Here is a 23,193-nt window from a genome sequence, read left to right on the forward strand (position 1 = left end):
CGCGAACATCGCCAAACCTTTGCCATGAAGTTCTTGGTGAAGTTTGTGGCGAAGAAGTCGGCACTTGACATTGTGATGATGATAGCTACTGCACTTCAGTTTCTGTTTCGCGTGAAAGTTGCGGCGCTGTTACTTTTAGCTGAATTCGTAATACTGATGTTCCTCGGTTATAAAAGGGAGGAAACTATGTGCGTTAGTGTGAAATATGCGCTGTATTGAAATTCGTAGTTCTGAAATATTTTTACATTGAAAATATAGGCGATCTGGTGGGGATTTTTAAAATATTTGTAAATTTGAGACATTAGGTAATGTGGGGCTCATAATAATGAGATTTGACTGCAGTATATCAGTACTGATAGCTGCTTAGTTTTTAAAGGAAATCCTGCAAACCAAATTTGCACTGACATCTGCATAAACTCGTATGTATGTTTGTATGTATGTTTCATATAAAGCACCACATGCAGTGTTGAAGTTATGTGCACACCGCAATGCAGTGCACGCAAGTCTACCTATTTTGTAGCACACTAATGGGTGCTGGCAGACTGATACATTATCTGTTGTCAGGCTGTACTGTCTGCAGCTTAGGCTTTGCAGCAATGAAAGCATATGTATTTTTACAGTCAACCACAAAAGCTTATGGGACAAGTTCCTTGACAAATGCTAAATTCCGCTATGTTATGGCATGGCAGTCTAATTTAATGGATGACCATGTAAGTTGCAAGGGCTGCTACACACTGAGACTTTGAATACAAGGCTATGTATCCATGATTCACAGGAATTGCGACTTTCTCGCAAATCCTGTGTACTTGTAACCGACTGTATGTACTGACCCCCACATTAAAAAATGCAGTCAACTCTATTGAATTTGACTAATCGAGGGCAGCATAGCCCTTCATGTGTAGTAGCTGTGCTTCAGTAATGTTTCTGCTCGAACGACTGTGACGCTCCTGCGTTACATTGTGTGTGTGTGTTTCTAATTTTTACAGCGAAGCTGTATACCTCTACTGTCCAAGGAAATTTTTGTGTCGTGAGCAAAACACTCCCCATACGTGGGCTGATCCCGGAGAGAGAGAGAGAGAGAAAACATTTATTTATCATCCTCGCAGGGTGGAGCCCTTAGTTCAGGGCCCCATTGGCTCGCGCCACTCCGCGTGCCCGCCTGATCAGCCGTCGCTGCTCTTGCGGGTCTGAGCTGGTCAGCGCAGTTTCCCAGGAGGAAGGAGAAGGTGAAGGAATACGGGAGTAGCCCGGAGGGTGTGGGCACTCCCAGGTGCAATGATATACTGTGGGCTTTGCTCCACAATAGGGACAGTATGAGGGATATTGTGTGGGGTGGAAGAGGTGAAGATAAAAGAGGCAGGGGAATGAATTAGTTTGAAGCTGTCGCCACGCGACGGCATCTTCTCGATTAAGGGAATTATGTGGTGGAGGGTAGTGTCTCCTGGTATCTCTGTAATATTGTAGAGTTTCAGTGTAGTTCAGTGGTTCTGTCGGTGCGTCGTCTGGGTTGGACAGCTCTTCCAATGGCGCCCAATTAGCGAGCTCTCTGGCTACCGCATTAGCGCGTTCATTACCATGGAGAGAGGCGTGTCCAGGTGTCCAGACGATATGCACCCTGTGTAACGCTGAGGGGTGTAATGATGTAAGGATGTGGTGTGTGTAGGGTGTCACCCTCCCTTGTGCCAAAGTCCCGCAGGCGGTCTGAGAATCAGTGACCACTGTGATAGGTCCATCCGGCGCCGGCATGGCTGAAGCGTGTACGATGGCTAGGGCAATAGCAGCCTCTTCCGCCGTGCCACTGTCCACAGTGTTGAGCGTGGCCGAAGCTCTCAGAATGTCTGCACTATTTAGTACGACTAGACATAGGGCACGTTTTTGTGGGTAGCGGGCCACGTCGGTGTATAGGACTGGAGTGTTTGATTTGTCATCGCCAAATAGGCGAGCCAGGGCTTGTGCTCTTGCCTTGCGCCGACCTTTATAACGGTCAGGGCGCATATTCCGGGGAATTGGGGCCACGTGAATTTTGTTGCGAATGCTAAGCGGAAGAAGTTCGCGGTTTTCCTGTTTTAATTTTCTTGGTATTTGGTATCCTAGCCGGGATAGAATGTGGCACCCTTGCATTGTTCGTTGCAGACGTTGCAATTGGCTGTTAAACTGACCTTCAACTAGTTCGCAGATGGTGTTGTGCACCCCCAGTCGTAGTAGGAGCTGCGTAGACGCATGTTGGAGTAGTCCCAGCGCTGCCTTTAGTGCCGTACGGAGGAGGGTGTCCATCTGGTGCATCTCAGTCTGAGTCGGATTATGATAGGGGTGGTAGGTTAATCGGCTAATTATGAGGGCTTGCACGATTCGGAGTACGTCTTTTTCTTTCAGTCCTTGTCGGCGGTTTGTAATGCGCTTTATCATGTGCGTTATTTGGGTAACTTGTTGGCGGAACACGTGTAGGGTATGTGTGGCCTTCCCGTTGTGTTGTATGTGAAGTCCTAGTACGCGTAGTCTGTCTACCCTTGGAATAACGTTGCCATTGAGATGCAATGTGACGGCTTGTGGAATATCGGCCGATAGTGCAATGCCGGGCCGACCCGCAGTGGAGGTGAAGCAGCCATTAAGCACTTCCCTACGTGGGCCGATCCCAAAAATGGTGCAATGCCGGGCCAACCCGTGGCGGAGGTGCAGTTCGCCATTAAAGGGACCACATACACAGCTTCGCTGGTCATCCTTCTTCACAGATTGGAAGGGCACTGAGATTTTTTTCTCCTCTCCCAATCTTTTCATGTGTGTGCATTTTTTTTTAAATATCTCTGCGTCTCCCCTTACCCCTTCCCCAGTGCAGAATAGCAAACTGGATATCTATCTCCCGGTTAACCTTCCTGCCTTTCTCACCTCTTTTATCTCTCCCTCTCTAAGTAATATTTCTTGGAGATTCCTGCAGTACAACTTCTTCAGGCACAAATTCAGTACCTGCCATTGTTGCTTAGTGGCTATGGTGTTGGGCTACCGAGCACGTGGTCACGAGATCAAATCCCGGCCATGGTGGCCACGTTTCGGTGGGGGCAAAATGCAAAAGCACCGGTGTACTTTGATTTAGGTGCACGTTAGAGAACCCCTGGTGGTCCAGATTTCCGGAGTCCCCCACTATGGCATGCCTCATCAGATCATAGTTGTGGCACGTAAAACCCCACAAATGAATTAACCAATTCTGCACATTGAAAATGTGCCTTCACAGTTTCTTTCATCTTCAGAATCGGTAAAAGCATCCTGCAGCACAACAGTATCAGTATTATAAATTGTCAAGCAAGTTTTACTGAGTCAACAGAATGTGGACTCCACGCGTAAACTCTGTGCAGGAGCATCAGATATGAGAAAATTAAGAATTTCATGCCTAGCATATTTAAAAAGCACCCACCGTGCTACTTGTAAAATATACCTGATGCATGTAGAACGTTGTCGGAAGCAAGTAAAGGTAATCTGCTACATGGCAATGTACCGACTCCAAGAGCAAATGCCCAGATTAGCACCACTTCCCAACTTTTCTCTAAAGTACTTAGCACGCATTAACATTTGTGGCAAAGGACCAATTAGAAGTGTGTCGACATGTATGCGGCATGCCAAGCATTTTAATCAGCGATTTTGCTTGTGATGCACTCTCTTGGAATGCACAGTGGCTGAAGGGGAAGCACCTCTGGCTTTTTTGAATGAATTGTGGGGTTTTACGTGCCAAAACTACGATTTCATTATGAGCTTCTTTTGAGTGAATGCTGAAAGTATAGGGTTTCCTACAAACCAGATGTCTCTGGCGCTGTTGCGATCATTCATGCACCACAGGAATGTTGCATAGTACACGGATTTGCCTGATCTTTATGCTTGGTAATTCAGACGTTCTTGTGGCTTCATTTATTATGCTTTGTCTGGGCCTAAATTGACCTTAATTTCATAGCAATGTATACTTCCTTTATTCCAGTGGGTAATAAAGCTCGGCAAGCATGCATAATTGCTGCCAATTGCAGTGCTTCCGCATGTCTGTGCATCCATGGTATAATGGTTTTAATAGCGGGATTCTTTGTGCTAGAAGTCTCGTGTTGGAAAAATCCTGCCATCAGATTATTTTAACCATGTTGGATTTATAACGCAATATTTTCTTAAGCATTGTCACTTTGAAAAGTTGAGAAGCCATTTAAAGCCAGAAGGACACAGTTTAGACAAATCCAGGTGTTACCCACCATTCCTACGCTGGCTGAGCTGCCCTGCTTGCAGCTCTCATAGACACTAGTGCCACAGTTCGCTCTAGTAATTGTATGAAACTCTGTGGCTCAAAGAAAGATTAGTTACCCATACACAGCTCAATAACTGTTGAGCAGCATTACTAAGTGCAGTTAACACTTCAGACAAGCAGCAGCATTGCAGTTAACTTGGCTGAATAGGTAGGAGTGGAGGCAGCCTGGTGATTATAAGACTTGTCATTTTTGGCTAAGGTGATGTCATGTTTTACCATGGACCAGCAGTCGCATGTACAGAAGCAAATGGAAAAATTAGACCAAGGTGTCATCCAGCCACAATTTTTTTATTTTGCAAATGATCCAAAACAAGCCTTTGTCTTCATACATATATCTAGGGCACAGGGCGAAAGAGCACATACCACTGTATAGTCAAGTCACTACAAAAGATAAACTAGTGCAACAAAACAACAAGTGAACAGCTCCAAAATTTAAGAAAAAAAAGAGTGAAAAAAAAAAACCTACACCTTTCCCAGCTGAAATGATGAAAAAAATAAAAACCCCGTTAAAACAATCCCCAGGTAAATTATACAAAAAAAAAACACCTGCTGTGCGAGAGACGTGCAGTATATATACACGCGCGTGGCCTTGCAACAACAGTCTTGCACATGCAGTGTCTAATTGTGTGCGTACCATGGTCCATAGCTTTCCCGCGTACATATTTTTCTTTTCGCTGTCTGTGTCCCGTGGTGCATGCGTATTATGTACACGTTATGTACACATACTAGACAGGCATGGTGAGCGGCGGTGGTGGTTCCCCCAGAAAAAGAAGCCCAGAACAGTTAATGCAACAGTGTTCCTCTCCCCCGTGCCGCCAGCTAAAGCTCTTTGCCTTGGTCATTTTCTGTTAGGGGCTGGGCTGGGCTGGGCTCCCTCAGAAGACTGAGCCACTGGGGGGGTCATTGCTTGGACCCTGCACAAATGGTGAGCAATAAGAAAAACAAAAGAACAATATCAATGGTGCAATACTGACAGACCGGCAAGCATTTTTCACTCTGCACCAGAAAAAGGCTCGTGTTTTCTCTTCGCCTAAAGTTAAAAGTAAGCTGCAAGTAATAGCATTCCCATCTAAGAAGAAACATGCTCAATCTGGTATTTCTGTAACAATGAAGATGTGTTCAACCAGTAACCTATCATGTGCAACTAAAAAAAGATAGAAGGACGGAACTGCAAGTTTTGTTTGAACAGCAACCCAATCGCAATACAGACTTAGACAATATGACAATATGACCATGAAGCGAGACAGTTATATTTCGAAATCGAGATACAACTCTTTGCCGAGCAGAGCAACAGGCAGCTAGCTCACTGACACGTGTTGCTACACTCATGGATAGCAAACGCTTCAAAAAATCTCACCGTATTCTTTGTTCATAACTTTTCAAGATTATGCATTTGTCAAAGTTGGGAAGGCATTTAGACTTGTGAACGTGACTAGATGGGTGGCTACAATGCACACCTTTAAGCGAGTTTGCAAGTTCTCGTAATCTAATCATTAACACATTGGAAGCAAGCTCTAACACTGAAAGTGAGCTCCCTCAAACCACTTGTGGCTTCGTGTGGAACTTGTATTGACAAGTCCCGTTGGGTGTGAAACGGGTGCACCAACATGCAAGAGCTACAATGCGCTAGTGTGTGGCAAAGCGGCGGTGCGTCGTAGGTTATACTGAGCTTGATAGCAGTACGTTGCATGCAGTCTATATTACCGGTGTGTTACCAACACAGTTGGGGATTCTGCATCTATGTCTCTCTTCGTATCGTGCTTTCAAAAGAAAGTGAGTTGCATGCCAAACTTCCTTGTTTTTCCGTCCTTCGTTCTCGTACTAATCCAACAAATGATGATCGCTGCCTATCATTCAGTGTTGGCCAAGGACATTTATTCAGAAACTCCGTACATTAAAACTTGTCAAGGAAAAAACTTTTTTTCTTGGGTGTTGCCTGTAGGCAGCACTCGTCCGTAAAGGGTTAAATGGGCAATCAGCTGATGTGCTTGTCCCTGCTCTCGAATTGTTTTGTACCTGCACTTTTCCCTGCCTACTAAAGCCTGCCTGATCACCACAATGCCGTTTTCCTGAAGCCTCATCAACTGCACCCACCTGTCTGTCGGGCTTGCCATTATCACGGTTGCGCAGTGAGTTTGGGCGCAAGTAGTAGAGCACCACGGCTAGCACCATCCACCCTACCATGACCAGAAAGAAGCCAGAGCCACCGGCAGCCTGCTGCATCGCTGGCACTGCAGGCAGAAAAACGCACACATGCATTCTCAGACCCTGCGTGATGTGGGGTTACACTGACTTTTTTTTTTACCATGCCCAAATCTCCTTGCTCCTGTTTTTATAGCAGCCCACATCAAAATTGCAAAAAGAAGAAGAGGAAGATATTTCCCCGGGAAAATTGAATGCAAAATATGCCTGGTGAGGCACGGCAGAGCCATATTAATGTGCAATGTGAATACCAAACCATTTTTTACTCATGTTACCATCATGACAAAAACAGGATGCAAAGAGGAGACAGACACTGAAAACGCTAGTAACATTGTGCTCTCTTCTATCGCTCTGGTAATGTGATTGCGCAGATAGCTTGAAACTGGTGCTAGTCTACAACCTTTTTGGAGTCCATGAGCACAATACGTTCTCTAAAGCAATCAATAACAAGCATGTTATGCCCATTTTAATAAATAAAATAACTAAATAATTATGCTGCAATTTGCGATGCCAGCCAATGCAATGAAGTTAAAAAAGAAAGACATCTAACTCCTTATCTCTACTACAGTGTTCTTTGAATACTTTTAACATTTAGTCAAAATGAAATCCTTCACTGAAACTGTCGACACAGCACGACATGCCCTATTTCACTTCTTTTGTTTGCTATATCCTGGATCAATGTAAGGATATCTTTAATGGCACACTAAAGTGAATTAACATTTTCGATACACATTCCATATTACATCGCATAGGCCACTACTGTTAGCTGGTCCATAAGCTTGTTATCTACAGAATGCACAAACAAAGGAGATGGCTGGTGATAGTCCGCACTTGAGCAAATAACATAAATATGTTCAGTGAAACCATCAGGTAGAATTTTTTACTTTCGTTAATATGTGTGTGGTGCTTCAAAAACTGAAAATAAGGTGCAGCACCAGTACAATCTAACCTCCATGTAATGAACATGGAAATAATGAAGCAAATCTTAAATGTTCCTCACCAACATCAGCGTGTGCTGAATCGCCTATAACAAATATTGGGATGTAATGAAGTACTTTCTTGTTGAATGCAACTTGGTTATAACAATGTTTGACTGTACTTTCACATAGCATATTGTTCAGGAGTTCCACACAAAACTATTTGCACTGTCATCGGTGGTGCACTGGTGTAAGTGTTAAGTGCCGCCACAAGTCTCCGCGTCTCAGACCACATAACAAGCCAGCCGCTGCACACAAAGACATCCGTGGAAGCCTGCTTCACCGCTAGCTAGCAGATTTCTAGGCAGTGCCTAGAAATTTACAAATGGCAAGACTACTTTATGCATGAATGTCTCCTTGTCAGCCTCCATATTGAGTGGTGCGAGAGAGCTAAGCAGGAGCAACGTTGGCAAACGAGTAAGCTTTAGATTTTCTTTTTTACATAGCAGCCAACATGGTACGCAGCTGTGGCAGCACTTAAACGTTACAAATACTGGCAGCACTTTACTCACTAAGCTGGTAAACTGTCACCTGCGACAAATACAAATGGCCTTTTTCAGTGTACACCCCTGCTTTTGGAAAAGCATGTCTTAAGATGCATGTAAAACCTTAATATAACTGCAGGGACTTTGTGTTTGCTTTTTTAGGGGCAAATGGGTGCACTATAATATCATCCAGAGACCCTTTGTATACCATATGAAATTTTAGTGCTCACTGCTGATAAGGCAAGGTCTGTGTACATACTGTGGTTCATAGCTGTCCTGCATGCATGCGTGTTATGCATACGTCAAGCGCACATGTTAAACATACAGTTCCGTAGACGCTAGTTCAGCATATAAAATTAAACTGAATCAAAGGTGCAGGGGAAGAGAGAGAGAATTTTTTTTTTTAGCAAAAAAAGAAGGACAATAAAACTTTCTTTAGGACTTAATGCATTCAATCAAAGGCGGGGGGATGAAAGCGATTCTTTTTAAAGGAAAAATTAAGACGACAGAGCTTTCTTTAGAGTTTAATGCATTCAAATAAGCAGCCAGCATATAGGGACCTATAGTGATCAAGTTAAACCATTGTGGCTCCGATCTGTATATTCCCTAATTACCCAGTCCCACTTCCTGCATTATGCACATGCCATGTTTCTTCTTAGTTGAAAATACTGTGGCAAAGCTTTGTGCCACAACTTTGATACCATAATTATACAATGCAAATTTCACACACTTTTGGTGAGCCGCTGATTGATATGGAATCCTCCTTCGCTCAAGGGATGTTTGAATGAAACTTGAAATTATAGCTTTGTGGCTTGTCAGTGCCCTCTGTAGTCCTCATCATGCGACACCTATCGTTAGTTGATCAGATTCAAGAATCGATGATACCTGCAAACCAAAGCAGGGCTACTTTCTGTGTAAGAAGACACCTTTGTCAAAATTATGGCATCATTCGTCATAGTCGTGCTTGCCTCTATAGTCCGTCGAGGCTAAAGGCTAGCAGCTGCAAGAGACATGAAAGCTTTCTGTCTCTTGACATCTGCTTCTGGCCTGCATGTCTACTTTTGGCCTGCATTTTTGCTGCTTAGTAGAGTACTGACATGTTACAGAAAAAATGAGTGCCGCAGAAGCTGGTGCACGGCAGACTTGTGCCGCTTAAGGGATGGGTCTCGCAGAGAGAGGAGACCTGTAAGAGTGAGCACTTTATTCACATGTGCACGATGCAGCAAGCATCATCTGGACCCGCTGGATGGCTTGTTTTGCCCTCACGTTCATCAGGCTTCGAGGGTAGCACACTTTATTAAGCGGATGCGATACCTTCATGCTGTCAGGTGACTGCCGCAGCAGCTAACCGGCTGTTGGTGTTGTGGCTGCACTGCACCTTACCCGCATTGGCGGTGTGCAACGCGCACTTTTCTTCTGGTGCGGCCGTGCCATTAAAGTGGGCTCACCAGCAGCTACAATTGCTTTATTTTTTGCCTTACCGGTGTCCTCCCCCTTTGGGGTCACTACTGGATACCAATCGGTAATAAGAACAGCTCTGAAAGTGAAAAACTGGCATCCACCCAAATCGTAGCACAAAGCTACAAAGGAAAGCTATACGGGTTTCTCGGAAAGAAGGCCTCGCAGTTGAAGAAAAACTCATCCTGGTTTGGGACTCGAACTTGAGTCCAATGCCCGTCCGGGTGGCCGTTCTACCATCCGTGCTAACCAGGGGGCTAGCCAATCGCAGAGCGAGGGCAAATTAATTGGCAACTCGAGACAGTGGGATACAGAATATGGCAAATCAGTCCTGCCAAAGCCCGTAAGGTGGAGGAAAGTACATGAAAGGGAAAAATTGGCATCCACCCGAATTGTAGCACAAAGCTACGAAGGGAACCCATATGGGTTTCTCTATGGACTTTACTGCACCTTTTATATGTACTTTCCTCCTCCTTCTGCAGAGCTGATTTGCCATATTCAGTGTCCCAGTGCCTCAAGTTGCCGGTTAACTCGCCCTCACTCTGTGATCGGCTAGCCTCCTGGTTAGCTCAGATGGTATAGCGACCGCCCCGAAAAGACGTTGGTCCCGGGTTCGAGTGCCAGACCAGGATGTCTTTGGAACTGCAAGGATTTCTTTCTGAGAAACCCATATGGATTTCCTTCGTAGCTTCATGCTACAATTCGGGTAGATGCCAATTTTTCACTTTCATGTACTTTTCTCCACCTAGCGGGCTTCCACAGCACTGATTAGCCAAGGACAGCTTTGAAATGCGATTCTGTACCCGAGCTGTTTTCAAGGTCGTGGGATCAAATCCTAGCTGCAGCGGAAGCGCCCCCTTTAAAGAAAGAAGTGTCTTGCGAAAAGAGATAAATTAAAGACGAAGGCCACTTACTCTCTTGGAAACATTCAGAGTCCGTGCAGGCGGACTGAGAGCTTCGCAGCTGCAAAGCATGGAAATAAGGGTAAGTCGCAACACCTTAATGAAGGACACTTATTGAATTGTGCAAAGAATGTCAGAAGGGCAAGAATTAAGGTGGCACAAGGCATTGGAGCAGACACACTTTGTGTCATCTGCATCTCGATCATTGCACTGCTTTGCATTTAATTTTACAAGTCTGCAAAGTATAGCTTTGTTTGGCAGGAGCAAGTCCATTAATGGTGCTCACAATTTGCTCTTAAGCTTACTACAGAGCAGAGCAACGCCATAAGGTAAAAAGCACTTCGTTTTTCATTTTTAATATAAAAGTCCAATTATCTCCAACCATGCAACAACTAGATGTACACCACGTTCAGTTCAGGCTTTTCATAACATAATGTGGTTAAAAGAGAAAAATTCTGGCCTGTGCAGAATAAAGCAGTGGGCATAAAAATAGCATATTTGGTGGAAAGACTAGTTTCAATTTGTACATGGAAAAAAACAAAGAAAAGGCTGCATTGAAGGAAAGAAAACAAAATTGGGAAAAAGAAACCTGTTCTCATAAACATACTAACATATAGCCATAATTTGTTTTATAGCCATCATAGTACCTTTACAACATGGTGCTACTCGGTATAGTACTAGGAAAGGTTCATCAGATACCACTTATAGATGTATTTTAGACTATTCAGCCTTGTGCTAGCTAACATTAAATCTCATACAAGCAAAGGTACAATGAAACTAAGCAATTTACAAGCTTCAACAATGGCATTTTAAATGCACTAACAAATTAAAATATGCACAGAATGATGCACCAGTTCCTGTGACACCTTGGTTTATCAGTGTAATTGTAAGCGACAATTTTCGATCACGGTGTATTTAATGAAGAGAATGCAAAACAATGCCACCATTTGCCCTTGAGCAAAATCTAGTTCACTCAAAACAATCTTTATCACTGCACAGCATGGTCCATTGATAAGTCCAATAATTTCCTCAAGCACACAACTTGGAAAGTCCCTTAATGTGCTGCTTCTGCACATATTTCATTGATCAAGAACCAGTTGGAAAATATAACCAGGCCATTTTGCTCCAGGACATCATAAAATTAAGTTGCAGCATGCCAAGTAATGAGAATATAGAGATCTGTCAATGATGGAAAAGTGAAGGAATCCTGCAGAGAATGACTGCATACAGATAAATTCCAGTTAGAAAAGGCTGTGGTGTTGTTAAGATGCTAAGCCATAAGGGAGCTTAAAAAACTGACAGTAGTTTGACAAATGTACGTGGCTTTGACGGGCATTACATGAGGCACAACAGAGAAGTTGAATTAAAAGTTGCTGCTAGTAAGGCATTACAGCTGCTTCACTGTCTGTAATGAGGCAAGGTAGTGTGTAGAGAAAACCTGCCCTGTTTATCACACTCTTGGCGTGCTCCGTCACCTTCAAATGTTTCAGTACGGAATGAGACAGTAATAGGAAGGGAAATAAACATTGCCCAAGCACCCCATACAGATTGCAAACCAGTGAAGCTGACATGTGTGGCCTCGGTGTTTATGCTAACGTCTACATTGTCGCTGCTCTGCCTCGCGGGTCCGAAACTCTGGTCCTCGGCCTGACGTCGCTGCTGGCGATCTCGCTCGGCCACAGCATCGGCAGCGTAACGTTGCCACTTTAGCCCCGCTTCGCAAACTAGCTCAGCCGCACGAACCGCCGGATCGGCCCGACCACTTGCGCTCAGCATCGTGGGCCCAATCTTCTGCCGAGGCGTTGACGCGACGCCGACAAGATCTCTCCTATTCCTGCTCTCGGCTCTGTTGCTCGCAGGTCAGCTGCTCCTCGGGAGAACAAACAACTGCTGTGCCAACACCCTCTATTGGTGCTGGCTGCGTGCGGGCTCTGCTGCGAGAGAGAAATGACATCCCTATCAGCGTAGCCAATGGTGCGTCACAGCTTCTGCTGAAGGGTTTCTGTGGTAGGACTGCGAGCGTTTCTAAATTCTTGGGCGCCAACCGCGCAAACGTGCTACTGCCACTGCACGGGCGTTCATCGTTGTCTTCCACAGATGGCTTCATTGTGCAAAAACTATCATCATCAGCAATGGCTTGAGCATTGTTGTCTTCCACAGCTGGCTCCGCTACCGCTACCATTCCAACGCAGAATTTCACTGCTCTTCTGTAGTCGTAATGGGGAGGCCGCGTGGAGTATGAGCTTACGGGGGGGTTTCTGTGGTTGGACCTTGAGCGTTTCGCCTAGGCATTACGTCGCTGTTAAAAAAAAAAAAAAAAACGGAGGTGGCTGTTTTGCTTGAAGGGCAAAGCACAGAAAGCAATAGCAAGGTTTAGGGTTAGAATTACGCTCAATCTCTTAGGATGGTATTCTGACAATACGCGACGAGGACATCATCTTGGTGCAACTCGGCGTGTGAGGCCAACTGCTGCTGTGCAGCATATATAGCACCTTGGCAGCTACCAGGCACCACAAAACGCTGGTGTGATAAGGAACACCAGCGATGGCATTGCAGGCATCACACTTCGATGGTGCATGAAATGAGAACAACAGTAATCCATCAGCGTTTGTCAGCACCCAATGGAGAAAGTAGATTGTTTTTGCTTTACGTTTCCTGTCCATTCCACTCAAACCAGCATACGCACCATGGTGTGGTAAGCGCACAGCTGGTCAGCAGGAATACCAAGTGCGTGTGTGTGGACAACTCATGCCAGGAGCTGAAGGCAAAGCACTGCCCCATCTTTTCTGCAGAGCTGCTTGAGTGAAGCGTGACGGTGCGTTTGCTTGGCTAGGTCATTCTTGCAGCCCAATGTATTGTGCACATCACTTGTGTCTGTGGAGACCTTCCAATGTATGTGGGCCATGCATGTATTGTCGATGCTGTGAGACAGCACGGCTACGACGACTGTGGCAATGTACCTTGAGCATCCATATAGTTGGTATTGCAATAAAACAGAGAAATTTGAAGTAGTAGTCAACTCTTCTAGAAAACAGAGAAAGCCTGCAGATTTACATCAACACTTTCGCATTGTGCAAGGTGACGCGTCACTCACCAACGAGATGAGTCGCTGCATGGCATTCTCATGGCTGAAGATGCACTCGCACGGATCGAATCCGTCATCCATGCTTGCAGATACCTTGGTGGCACTTGCGTCAAGTAGGGACTCTGATTTGGTGCGATCTGCAACCTGCTACCTGCAACAGGGAGAAAAAAACTATTTGTGAGGAACAGAACTTTATATTGCCACTTTAACTGGGGCCAGTATGTTTAAATTTATGCATTTTCACAAACACACAGAAGATGGAAGCAAGCACTATACAGACACGCACGGAACATCATATATGTTACATTTAAGTGCAGTACGCGTTGTATCCACATTTATTTATATGAGTGATACAAAGCTAACATGTTAAATTTACAATAAGCAGAATACTGCCAATAACTTAAAGCATAAACAAACAGCTGTCTAAGAAATATTGCGCTTACGCTATGTTCGTTCAAAGGAGTTCTCATAAGGACATTTTTCACAGAACAGCATCCAATACCTTACTACTGCAAATGCAATCTGACAGGTGAGTTACTCATACCTACACTGCTGCCTGAACAGCACATACAGTGATCTATTCAAATAATGTCCAGTTGAAATAGTGTCTAGAGCGGAATCAATGCTTCACTACAACATATATGGCCACATGAACACAAGCCACAATACAACATTCTAAATGAAGCCAAGTTTCAAAAGGGCATCACTTATAAAAACAGTGGCAGACTCTTGCAGATGATTTTAACACACACGGCACATTTGGTGAGAATGTGACAACTACTTAAAAAAATAGCTGTACACTACTTAGTAGCACCAGTCCTTTGCAGCACATCTGCTCAAAGTAGTCAGCACTTCCCTCATCCGACACAATGCTGTTAAAATAAAACCAAAGTTGAAGCACTGCGCCAAGTTAGCCTACCCTTTACTGTTTCATTGCTGAAGTCGTTTATGTCAGCAAAGGACGCCAACACGAAACCTCAGTGAGTGGTAAGAGTGAAGTTGCGATTTCATTATCACGAGGCATGCAACCCTAGCCTTTGCAGCCAGCCCCATGCAACAAGTGGCACTACAGACTCTCTCTTAATCTTATCTGCCTTTCTCAGAGCCTGTGTCCATCTTTGCTCACAGCCAGCACAAGCTGCTTGCCCAGAATGGATAACATGTATCTAATTTGACTAATTCATCTCAGACTCCTAACATGCCTAATTGTTTAGCCAAGACGAACTGCTGCTTCAAGCTGTGTTACACTGAACTAAGAAAAGTTTGTCTGGAGTGTGGCACACCATAAACATTTAAAACAGTGCTATAGAGTAATATAGAGTGCAGAGTGAGATATGTTCATGTCTGGGTAGCAAAAGCCAGATAGTCTGGATAGGCTAGTCACAGAGAGGCTTGTGTACAACTTCATACTGTGCTGAAGTTGCTGGTAAATCAAATCTTTTGCGAGTTGCTTGGTATGTTAAAAATGTGTTTAGCTAGTATAATACTCTGAATTGCAAGGGTGACTAAAAATTAGATGCACTCTTGATGAGGAATCCATGCTATCCATTCTTCAAGAAAAGAAAAGGATTAGCAGAAAAAGGTCTGTATTTGACATCTAACTTTTCAATTAAGTTTTTCTATTTGTAACAAGCAAAATCCTTAAATCAGAAATAGATTGTATACATTTGCTCACATTTTCTCACTTTTTCGGCAACCGGAACTTGTATTTTTTCAATCAAATAGAGTAAAAAAAAATTGGAGGATGCTTAAGCTTTGCCTTTAAGAGTGGAACACGATAGCATTCAAAGATTCCTGACTACTTCTCAAGCTTCCCAGGAAACGCTGGTGGCAAACGCTATGGACGAAGGCGAGTTTTCTGACAGAAGCGTGGCATCTTGCATTGGACAATCTTCTCTTGTTTCACACTTTTAATATTTCAGTCTGAGAAGATTTAACATAAAAGGCATATGCTGTCGGTGTTTTGTTTCATGACGTTTGTTTGTGGGCAGTCACTCTTAAAATTCTGAGGAATAACTTTGTAAAGAATGTAAGACAAGGTACGAGAAACTTTATATCCAATAATCTAGGGACTATAGCTGACATGTTCAAACCTGCACAGCCATGACAGCAGCAGCAGCGGCCTGTAATTAAAAGCCAAAAAATTTTACAATACACCTGGAGTGCAGATAATCTAACTCACCCCTGTACCTGAAGACCCCTTATGTAATACCCCCTAAACGGTGGTCTTTAAGGTAATAAAGTGAAGTGAAGCAACAAAATTTTGGACTGTGCAGAAAGCCTGGTTTTAGATAATGTAGGTACACAGCCATTTCTGCACAAAATTAATGTTTGAAATAAGAGTGGCTGCACCAGAGAAAGCTTACAGAAATGAACATTTTTCATACCGATACTGGAAAAAAACACTGCCATTACTTCTCACCAGAAATGTAGCAGAAGTTGGAACATTAAGAACCAGCATGACTCCCCGGTATGACATCCACGATTGGGTAGCCCCCGCAACACATTGAAAATCTTGGACGCCAAGGTCAGCAATTTGCACCATGTCCACTAACCACCACATGCATGCACTGTTTGCTTAGGTGCTACTTAAAGGCCACTAATAAAAAAACTGGACCATTACCAGCCCTGCAGCTTTACCAAGATTTCTTTCAGTTTTCAGTTTATTGATGCGTTTGAAGTGTTTTACAGAAAAAGTAACTCTAGGAGGTCCCATAGTCAAAGACTGGGGAGGGACCTCTAACAATAAATACATAGAAAAAGTACATTTAATACAGTTAACAGCAGCAGTAGCAATCCTAGGAACAGAAAGTATATATGATATATGATAGCATATATGTCTCATTTCTAAACAATTTAGCAAAAGTTAAGTTTTGTGGCAGTTGGCCATACACCCAAGTTCTTTCCTAGAACATAGCATAAAATCTCCCCATTTCATCTTTTCTTTTTCTTTTGTCAATTTCTTGCACGTGACGTTTGTATTAAATGAATATATATTACTTCCCTGGTAAATGGAAACATACTGTCACATGGTCAAACAGCAAAATGACGAGTTTTTATAACACTGTTATAATCTGGTGATGGCGTGCGTGATTTCAAATGGAGTTATTACACCAGCAGATAATTTTTCTCAAAAGTAAATAAAAGCACGCAATAATATTATCTACCCTCATTAGAGTGATACAAACAAACCAGAAAATGACATGCACGAATGTTCAAAGGCAGCAGCTATCAGTGAAACTTGCTGATGTGCATGACTCGTCACCACAGAGCAATGCAAAGAGTGCACGAGTAGGATTTGCCCTTGGCAATATTGGTACAAACTGAAAAGATGAGTGCAGCTCAGGCTAGAAGGTGCTTAAGGTGCTCATGCTTAAAAGCTGCTCTTTTCAAGAAAGCTGAAAGCATTAAAAAAAAAAAAAATCCATCACACACACTGGCTAGGCTATTTATGCTTTTTCACTTGGCAAGCTCTAGTTTTATGCATGATTCACTCATTCAGAACAAAAGGCTAGCTCAGGCCATTCAGAGCAAAATGCCTCACGTTTATCAAGTAATGCTCTTGTAAATAATGCCGAGTACTTGACTTTTTTATATACTATATAGTTCTGCAGTAAGAAAACATACACTTGAGCAATCATAATAGACATGCTTCCAGACACTTCGTATGGCATCCAGGCATCCAGCACTGCTGGGCTTGAGATTACAATTAAAAAAAAGAAATCTCGCTTGGGTGGAGTTGCCTACGTCATATTTCAGTTACCATTTTCAGTTTAAAGAAAGAAAAATATACCCTGAGCAATTAATAATCAACAAGCAGCATGGAAACCAGTTTACCATTACGATAGGGCCGATAAGCTCAAGTTAGACTTCAGCCAGCCAGAGTTACGCTTGCATAGTGTGTGCTAAATGCTCTTATATAATTCATATAATGCTGAAGCACAGGCTGCAACCATGACACTAAAGATAAATTACCTCACTTTCTTGCACTTAAAATAAAAGTGCATTTTCTTTCCTTCGTGTGTAACAAATTAATATTTTCACTACTGGCCATTATCAGCACTGTCTTTCCAAAACTCATCTGTGTTGCTTTCTTACCAAAATAGCCCTAGTCTTGTCACTACAAGGCTAAACCACTACCGGTCTTCAGTCGAACTGAATGTCCGCAACTGCAATGGTTCCTCAAATGCAGTCATTTTGGACTGACTCTTTCCTTGCTGCTTCTCACATCTCAGCATAGTCATTCCTGGTGCCTGGATGCTACTGAAAATGCTACAGACTTAATGGAATCACTTCAGTTTGCACAGGAAGGTTGAAATGTACAGGTTGAGCACACTAGGAATCCGTTCTAGTTTGTGCTCTTGAGACCAGCTAATTCAATAATTTGAATAATTGAATGCGCTTTTTTCTACCATGGAAAACAAGAGCTCTTTGTTCACTTGAGATTTGAACATATCATTTTAGCAATCAAATGAAGGAAGCATGGTAATGTGTAAATTTATTAGCCAGCTGGACAGATAGCACCCCTAATATAATTAAGCATGCAACAAACAAAGGAAATGCCCCGCTCGCACATTATGCTTCACTGCAATACCATCATCGTGCTACCAGCAGCATTAACAGCAGGAGCATTCTGATCAGTAAAAATCCTGCTATGCAAAGATTCTCAAAATTTCCTTTTAACTCGCATATGTTTAAAGAAGTAATGGAAGCACAACAAGGCACAATGACTGTTTCTACTAGGCACAAGGCCAGGCTTAACGAAAGCTTATGAATTCAAAATGGCCACTTCCGGTTGACGTCAAACTATATGAGCAATGAAATGGTCACAAGTAAAGAAACAGAAGACATGGCACCCACACATTCTGATTACAGAAAAGGGGCAACAGCAGGCACTGCCTATACCTCATTGACGTAGCTGTCTGATGATGAAGTGTTCACTTGGTATGCTGACCTTTCTGCAGAACAGTCTTAAGGGTAAGTAGAGTGTGCTCATGAGTGCCTGCTGCATAAGCTGAATATGGACAGCACTATGCAAATCAAACGCACTCATATGCTCAAGTGTGTATGGCGTCAAGGGTACAAAAGGCACTGCTGTCAATCATGTACCAATGTAGAAAAAGTGTGCATGCAGCCAGAGGAAAGGTCGCATGGGTCCGCGTGTAAGAACTTGGGTTACTCAAGACTGCATGCAGTAAGGCACATCGCAGGATGTGGAGACAGGATGCTTAGCTCCATCTACGCAGCAACTGTTCTGTAGGCGGTTGCAACAATACATATCTTGGAAAACTAACGTCTGCACTTGTTGCCGCACAAGGGAGCAGCCACTTGATATAAACTATGCTGCACCACATGTGCAATGGAAACGAAAATGTTCTTTTGTGCAAGAAACACTTTCTTTTTAATTTTGAGAGGCTGCAGGGTTTTGCATGAGTCAAGCTTACGGCTACATGCCAACACCGCAACACAATTTCCCAGAATATGCAGCCACTGTTCACCTATAGAAAAACTGTTATTCAGTGCTCATTTCCTACTATTAAACTTGACTGGGTCTGGTTAAGTACTGGTGTAAATAGCCTTTGATGAAACTGTTTTCTAATACTTTTTAGCTCCCCAGTCAAGGCTGCAGGCTTATGTGCGAAAATTTGATATTACAGTAAAACCTCAATATGGAGGAATATAGATATAACGAATTATATTGGATATAATAAAGTAATTATATACTGTTTTCTTTTCTGCAGATATCAGTAACAAATATAGGCTTACAATGATTGTCAGATATAGCAAGGGCATTTTCGTGTAGGATTCGATTTCATTATAAAAGCTTTAAGTGTATAGCCATTCTTCCACACTTATATTTTCATTGGGGGGGGGGGGGGGGGGGAGGCGGGAATACACATGTGGTATTTCAAGTGTGAAATAAATACCTCAAGAGCCGCACAGAATACCAAAGTGCCACTTCACAATTTCACAGAATATACTTTCTTCAGCATAACAGAAGCTCATTAACTGAATTGAATTCTGGGGTTTTAGGTGCCAAAACCACGATTTGATTATGAGGCACGCCGTAGTCGGGGACTTAGGATTAATTTTGATCACCTGGAGATCTTTAACGTGCCCCCAATGCCTGAGACACGGGCTTTTTTGCATTTCGTCCCAATCGAAATGCGGCCGGGATTCGATCCCGCTACCTCATGCTTAGCAACGCAACACCGTAACCACAAGCTCATTAACTGAAGCTAGACTACTCACTAGGCGCAAGATGTTTAATGACAGCAAAAACTGACCGCTGGTGAATATTAGTGGCGCAATAATCATAGAACCTATTTAGCAATTCATCAGACTACTGAAGAAACAGTCTACAGCTAAGCAAACACTACATATAGGGAGCAACAAAGTATTAGCGTTACTGCAAAATTTCATGAAAATAAATTTGTGCCGTTATTTATCCACCAGTATATAGGCATATCTGCGAAAACTGTGCTGCACGCAAGTCGTTTTACCGCCGTACGCAGCATACGTTATAACATTTTTTTTTTCTCTCAGCAGTAACATCTTATCATGCATTTCCTGTCACCCCCTATTTCGTTTAAGGGTTAAACAATGAATGGAGAGGAGAATAGTAACGTGCAACAAAGTGTTATCAATATCACAGTGATCGATCAACCGAAACTGAAAACAAGCGCCGCTCGCGTAACAAGCGCAAAAGCCAGTGGCGAATTTTACTTCAAAAACAGCCGAGCATATGCTTACGGGAGCGCGAATGCTGCGTTTTGCAAAGCGAGCAGATGGTCGCGACATTCCGCCTGTTCGCGGTGCTGAAGGCACCGACCGCTTCGATCCGGGGAATCGCAGTTCACGAACCGCGGCGAATATCCACTTACTTCGGGAGCCGTTCCGTGCGGACCTTTAGTCGAGCTTGTTTGCCGCTTACAGACGAATAGAAGATCCACCTCGGAATGGGCGCGTACGCCGTTGCTAAGCTGACGTAGCGCTCAGAGCCTCAAACACCTGTCGGCTTGTGCACTCAGCTGCTTTGAGACGACGGCACATTCTTCTTTTCTTTTTTTCTTCTACTGCTTTTCTCTCCACAACCGCGCGTGCTTCCTACATTACTTTATCGTTGTATGTTTATTTCCCCCCTTCGTACAGCTACCGCTCGCACTGCCATTCGTTCCCGGGGTTGTCTACGTCCGTACTACGCCTACGGAGCGCTGAACAATAAAGGCCCCATGCTGTAGAAATGAACTTAGCAGGCACACGCACACAAAATCCAAGTCAAGAACCGCAAAAAGAAAAAAAAGAAAAGAAGCTGCTACAAAGCAGAGCGAGGTAAAATGTTCTGGGTCCTCGCGCATTAGTAAGTTTATTATCTCGTCTCAACATCAGCATGGAACTTTGCAGGGGATTACGTCGAGTGACACAGGAAGCGGTGTCGTGTCACTGCGTCTTGTCACCGCGAAATCGCGAGACCACAACCAGTTTCCACGAGAAGAGCTTGCATTAACAAACAACCAGGATCCTAAACCGTATGACCACCCGTACTGTATCGTAGGACATCAAACCGTCGAAACTGGTTGCAATCACGCGCTCGCCCAACTGTGACGGTCTTTCTGGTTTCGCAAGGAGTCTCGGGTCGTCCCGACACGGAACAGCCAGCCGTCGCGACCAAGAAGGCCCCGATAGTCATACAAACATGGATCGTGCCCTTCACTGGTCGCTAAATCGACGGCCTTGACAATATGCGTTCGCGTGGGCGTAATCAGTAGGACTCGCGCGCTTCCCAAGTCCTCCGAGAAAACAAGACATGTCGGGCGAACCAGTGGGCCGAAAACTGGGTCATCACAGACGGGGAATACACGACAGAGGTTCAGAGAAGCGAACACACAGATCAGCAAGCAAGAGTACGTACCGGTAGCAAGAGCTTGCGGCGGGTGGCTATTGAAGTAATGTTTATAAACACATGCTGGACGACAGACGGGCGGTATCACCCACTCATTTTAACACACGTCAGCTGAGAACACTGCAACGGAAACGTCGTGGATCGGAGAGTGAGAGAACTGACCGAGCGTAGCTGTTTTCCGGCGAAACTTCCTTCACGCCTCACGCAGATGGCAGCACACGTACAGCGACATTGACAGCGGCTTTGGATAGATCTACAATTTTGACTGTGACTTGACCTCGCTTGGCTCCGTACGTTCTTTTTCACTATGCATAGCGGGAACTTCAAATACAGTTTAGGACCGTATAGACTAATCTAAATCGTATCTATTGGCAAACTCCACAAATCGCACCGGGGCGCACTGATGTGCCGTTTCATCCAATCATAATGGACCATGGAGCCTAGATGTGATTTGTTGAATTCGCCATGAAATAAACCACCGCTTGAATGCCTAATTGAAAGTCCGTGTCCTCTCTTAGCTGTTTCTATACCTCTCTCTATTTTTTTTTCTTTTACAGCGAAACTGTTAAAGGAGTACTGAAACAAAAATGTTCGATCTTGTTTTTTTTGGTGCAGTAAGTAGCTAATGAACCAGTAATCACGGCACGAGACATTTGCTTCAGAGCGCGACAGGTAATTATTTGGAGTTTTGTTTGTAGCGACCAGTCCAAGTTTCGGTTTCAGCAAACAACGAGATGAGCAAAAAAAGAAAAAAGGAATGTAGACTAGAGTGTACTAGACTAACGTATTCTAGTACACTCTAAAGTAGACCCAGCTGGAAACGTGATCGCCAAAAGCTGTGACGTGCGCACGCCAGCGTGCTCGCCGACACGCGTTGGTCTGCAACGCCTGCACGTGCTTTGCGATGTCCTCGCTATCATCGCTGTCCTCGTTTTCGTCCTCCAGCGGTGACTATTTCCTGCATGCGGGAGTCACCGCCGTAGAGGTGGCCAACCACTATTGATCGGGTCCACTGCAAAGCAGCGACTCGGAAAGTGCGGCCAGCGACAACTATCAATACGCATACGCACCGTTCCAAGCAGTACGAACCATTCGTCGAAGGTGCTTTGGGAATGAAGCATATTACGGAGCAGGCCACAAGGCCGGGTAAAAGTCGGCACAGCATCAGTATGGCATCAGGCTTAGTGGTATGTAGTCTTCGTGGGAGATCATCGGACTGCTTGCTCTAAGCTCAGCGGGTTTTGTTTATACCAGGCACGCTCGAAATGAAACAAGCAAACGTCCAGCGGCGCGCACGAACTCGGACCGTTTCCGCTTATCGACGCCGACGGTAGCGAACGAGCAAGCCAGGCGAGCTGGCGATCGGTAGGGAACGGTATACAGGCCCAGCCAACGGCCTAGCTCGCCGGACGTCGGATCTGAGGACGACGGCCCTCGCGATCCGTCCGCAGCTCGTAGTAAAGCACCTATATTCGTAAACACAATCAACGTCTGCACATTTACGCCGCTCATAAGTGACAATACAATTAGTTTTCCCGACGCCGTTGGTAACGATGAGAAAACACGTTAGCTAGGCGAGCCTCTTCGCAGAGACGATTGCAGCGGCGGCTACACTGACCGCCTGCGAGTCAAAACCACGCCAACGATTTACTATTGCGCGCAACGTTTTATAGCATGCACACTTTCTAGGTCACCTTACTCGGAGTTATTTCGTGTCGGAAACGAATTTTAGCTGATTTTTGTGCTGCCGTCAGAGGCGAAAAAGAAAGTCGCAGTTTCGCCTGAAAGGCCAAGCACCGATTGCGATAGCAAATTGGTTAATAGCTGTGCGAAGTAAGGATAGCAGTTTTAGCAGCCGTGTACACTTGTAAACATGCGCTTACTAACTAAATGAACAATGATAGAATA

General features: G+C 44.2%; 1 protein-coding gene across 2 annotated transcripts; it reads right to left on the reverse strand.

The window, feature by feature from the left end:
• Positions 1-4,542: 4,542 nt before the first annotated feature.
• Positions 4,543-21,493, reverse strand: LOC135912551 (small integral membrane protein 14). 2 transcript variants are annotated; one of them, XM_065445014.1, is made up of 5 exons: positions 21,295-21,493; positions 13,392-13,533; positions 10,310-10,358; positions 6,368-6,504; positions 4,543-5,187 (listed from the first exon to the last, which is right to left on the reverse strand). In XM_065445014.1, exons 2-5 carry the CDS (start codon positions 13,461-13,463, stop codon positions 5,149-5,151), a joined length of 297 nt encoding a protein of 98 aa, XP_065301086.1. In that variant the 5' UTR covers positions 13,464-13,533; positions 21,295-21,493; the 3' UTR covers positions 4,543-5,148. The 2 variants fall into 2 exon arrangements, with proteins under 2 accessions (XP_065301086.1, XP_065301087.1); XM_065445015.1 differs by lacking the exon at positions 21,295-21,493 and adding an exon at positions 20,267-20,423.
• Positions 21,494-23,193: the final 1,700 nt, after the last annotated feature.

This window comes from Dermacentor albipictus, chromosome 2 (genome assembly GCF_038994185.2).
Source record: "Dermacentor albipictus isolate Rhodes 1998 colony chromosome 2, USDA_Dalb.pri_finalv2, whole genome shotgun sequence".
Classification (NCBI taxonomy): Eukaryota; Metazoa; Arthropoda; class Arachnida; order Ixodida; family Ixodidae; genus Dermacentor; species Dermacentor albipictus.

What these genes read in the sequence shown, in the direction of transcription:
- LOC135912551 (XM_065445014.1), bottom strand. Translation starts at nt 13,463, where the DNA reads ATGGATGACGGATTCGATCCGTGCGAGTGCATCTTCAGCCATGAGAAT. An exon ending in TGCAGCGACTCATCTCGTTG is followed by an intron (nt 10,359 to 13,391) that starts GTGAGTGACGCG and finishes CATGCTTTGCAG; the next exon opens with CTGCGAAGCTCTCAGTCCGC. An exon ending in CTCTGAATGTTTCCAAGAGA is followed by an intron (nt 6,505 to 10,309) that starts GTAAGTGGCCTT and finishes TTCTGCCTGCAG; the next exon opens with TGCCAGCGATGCAGCAGGCT.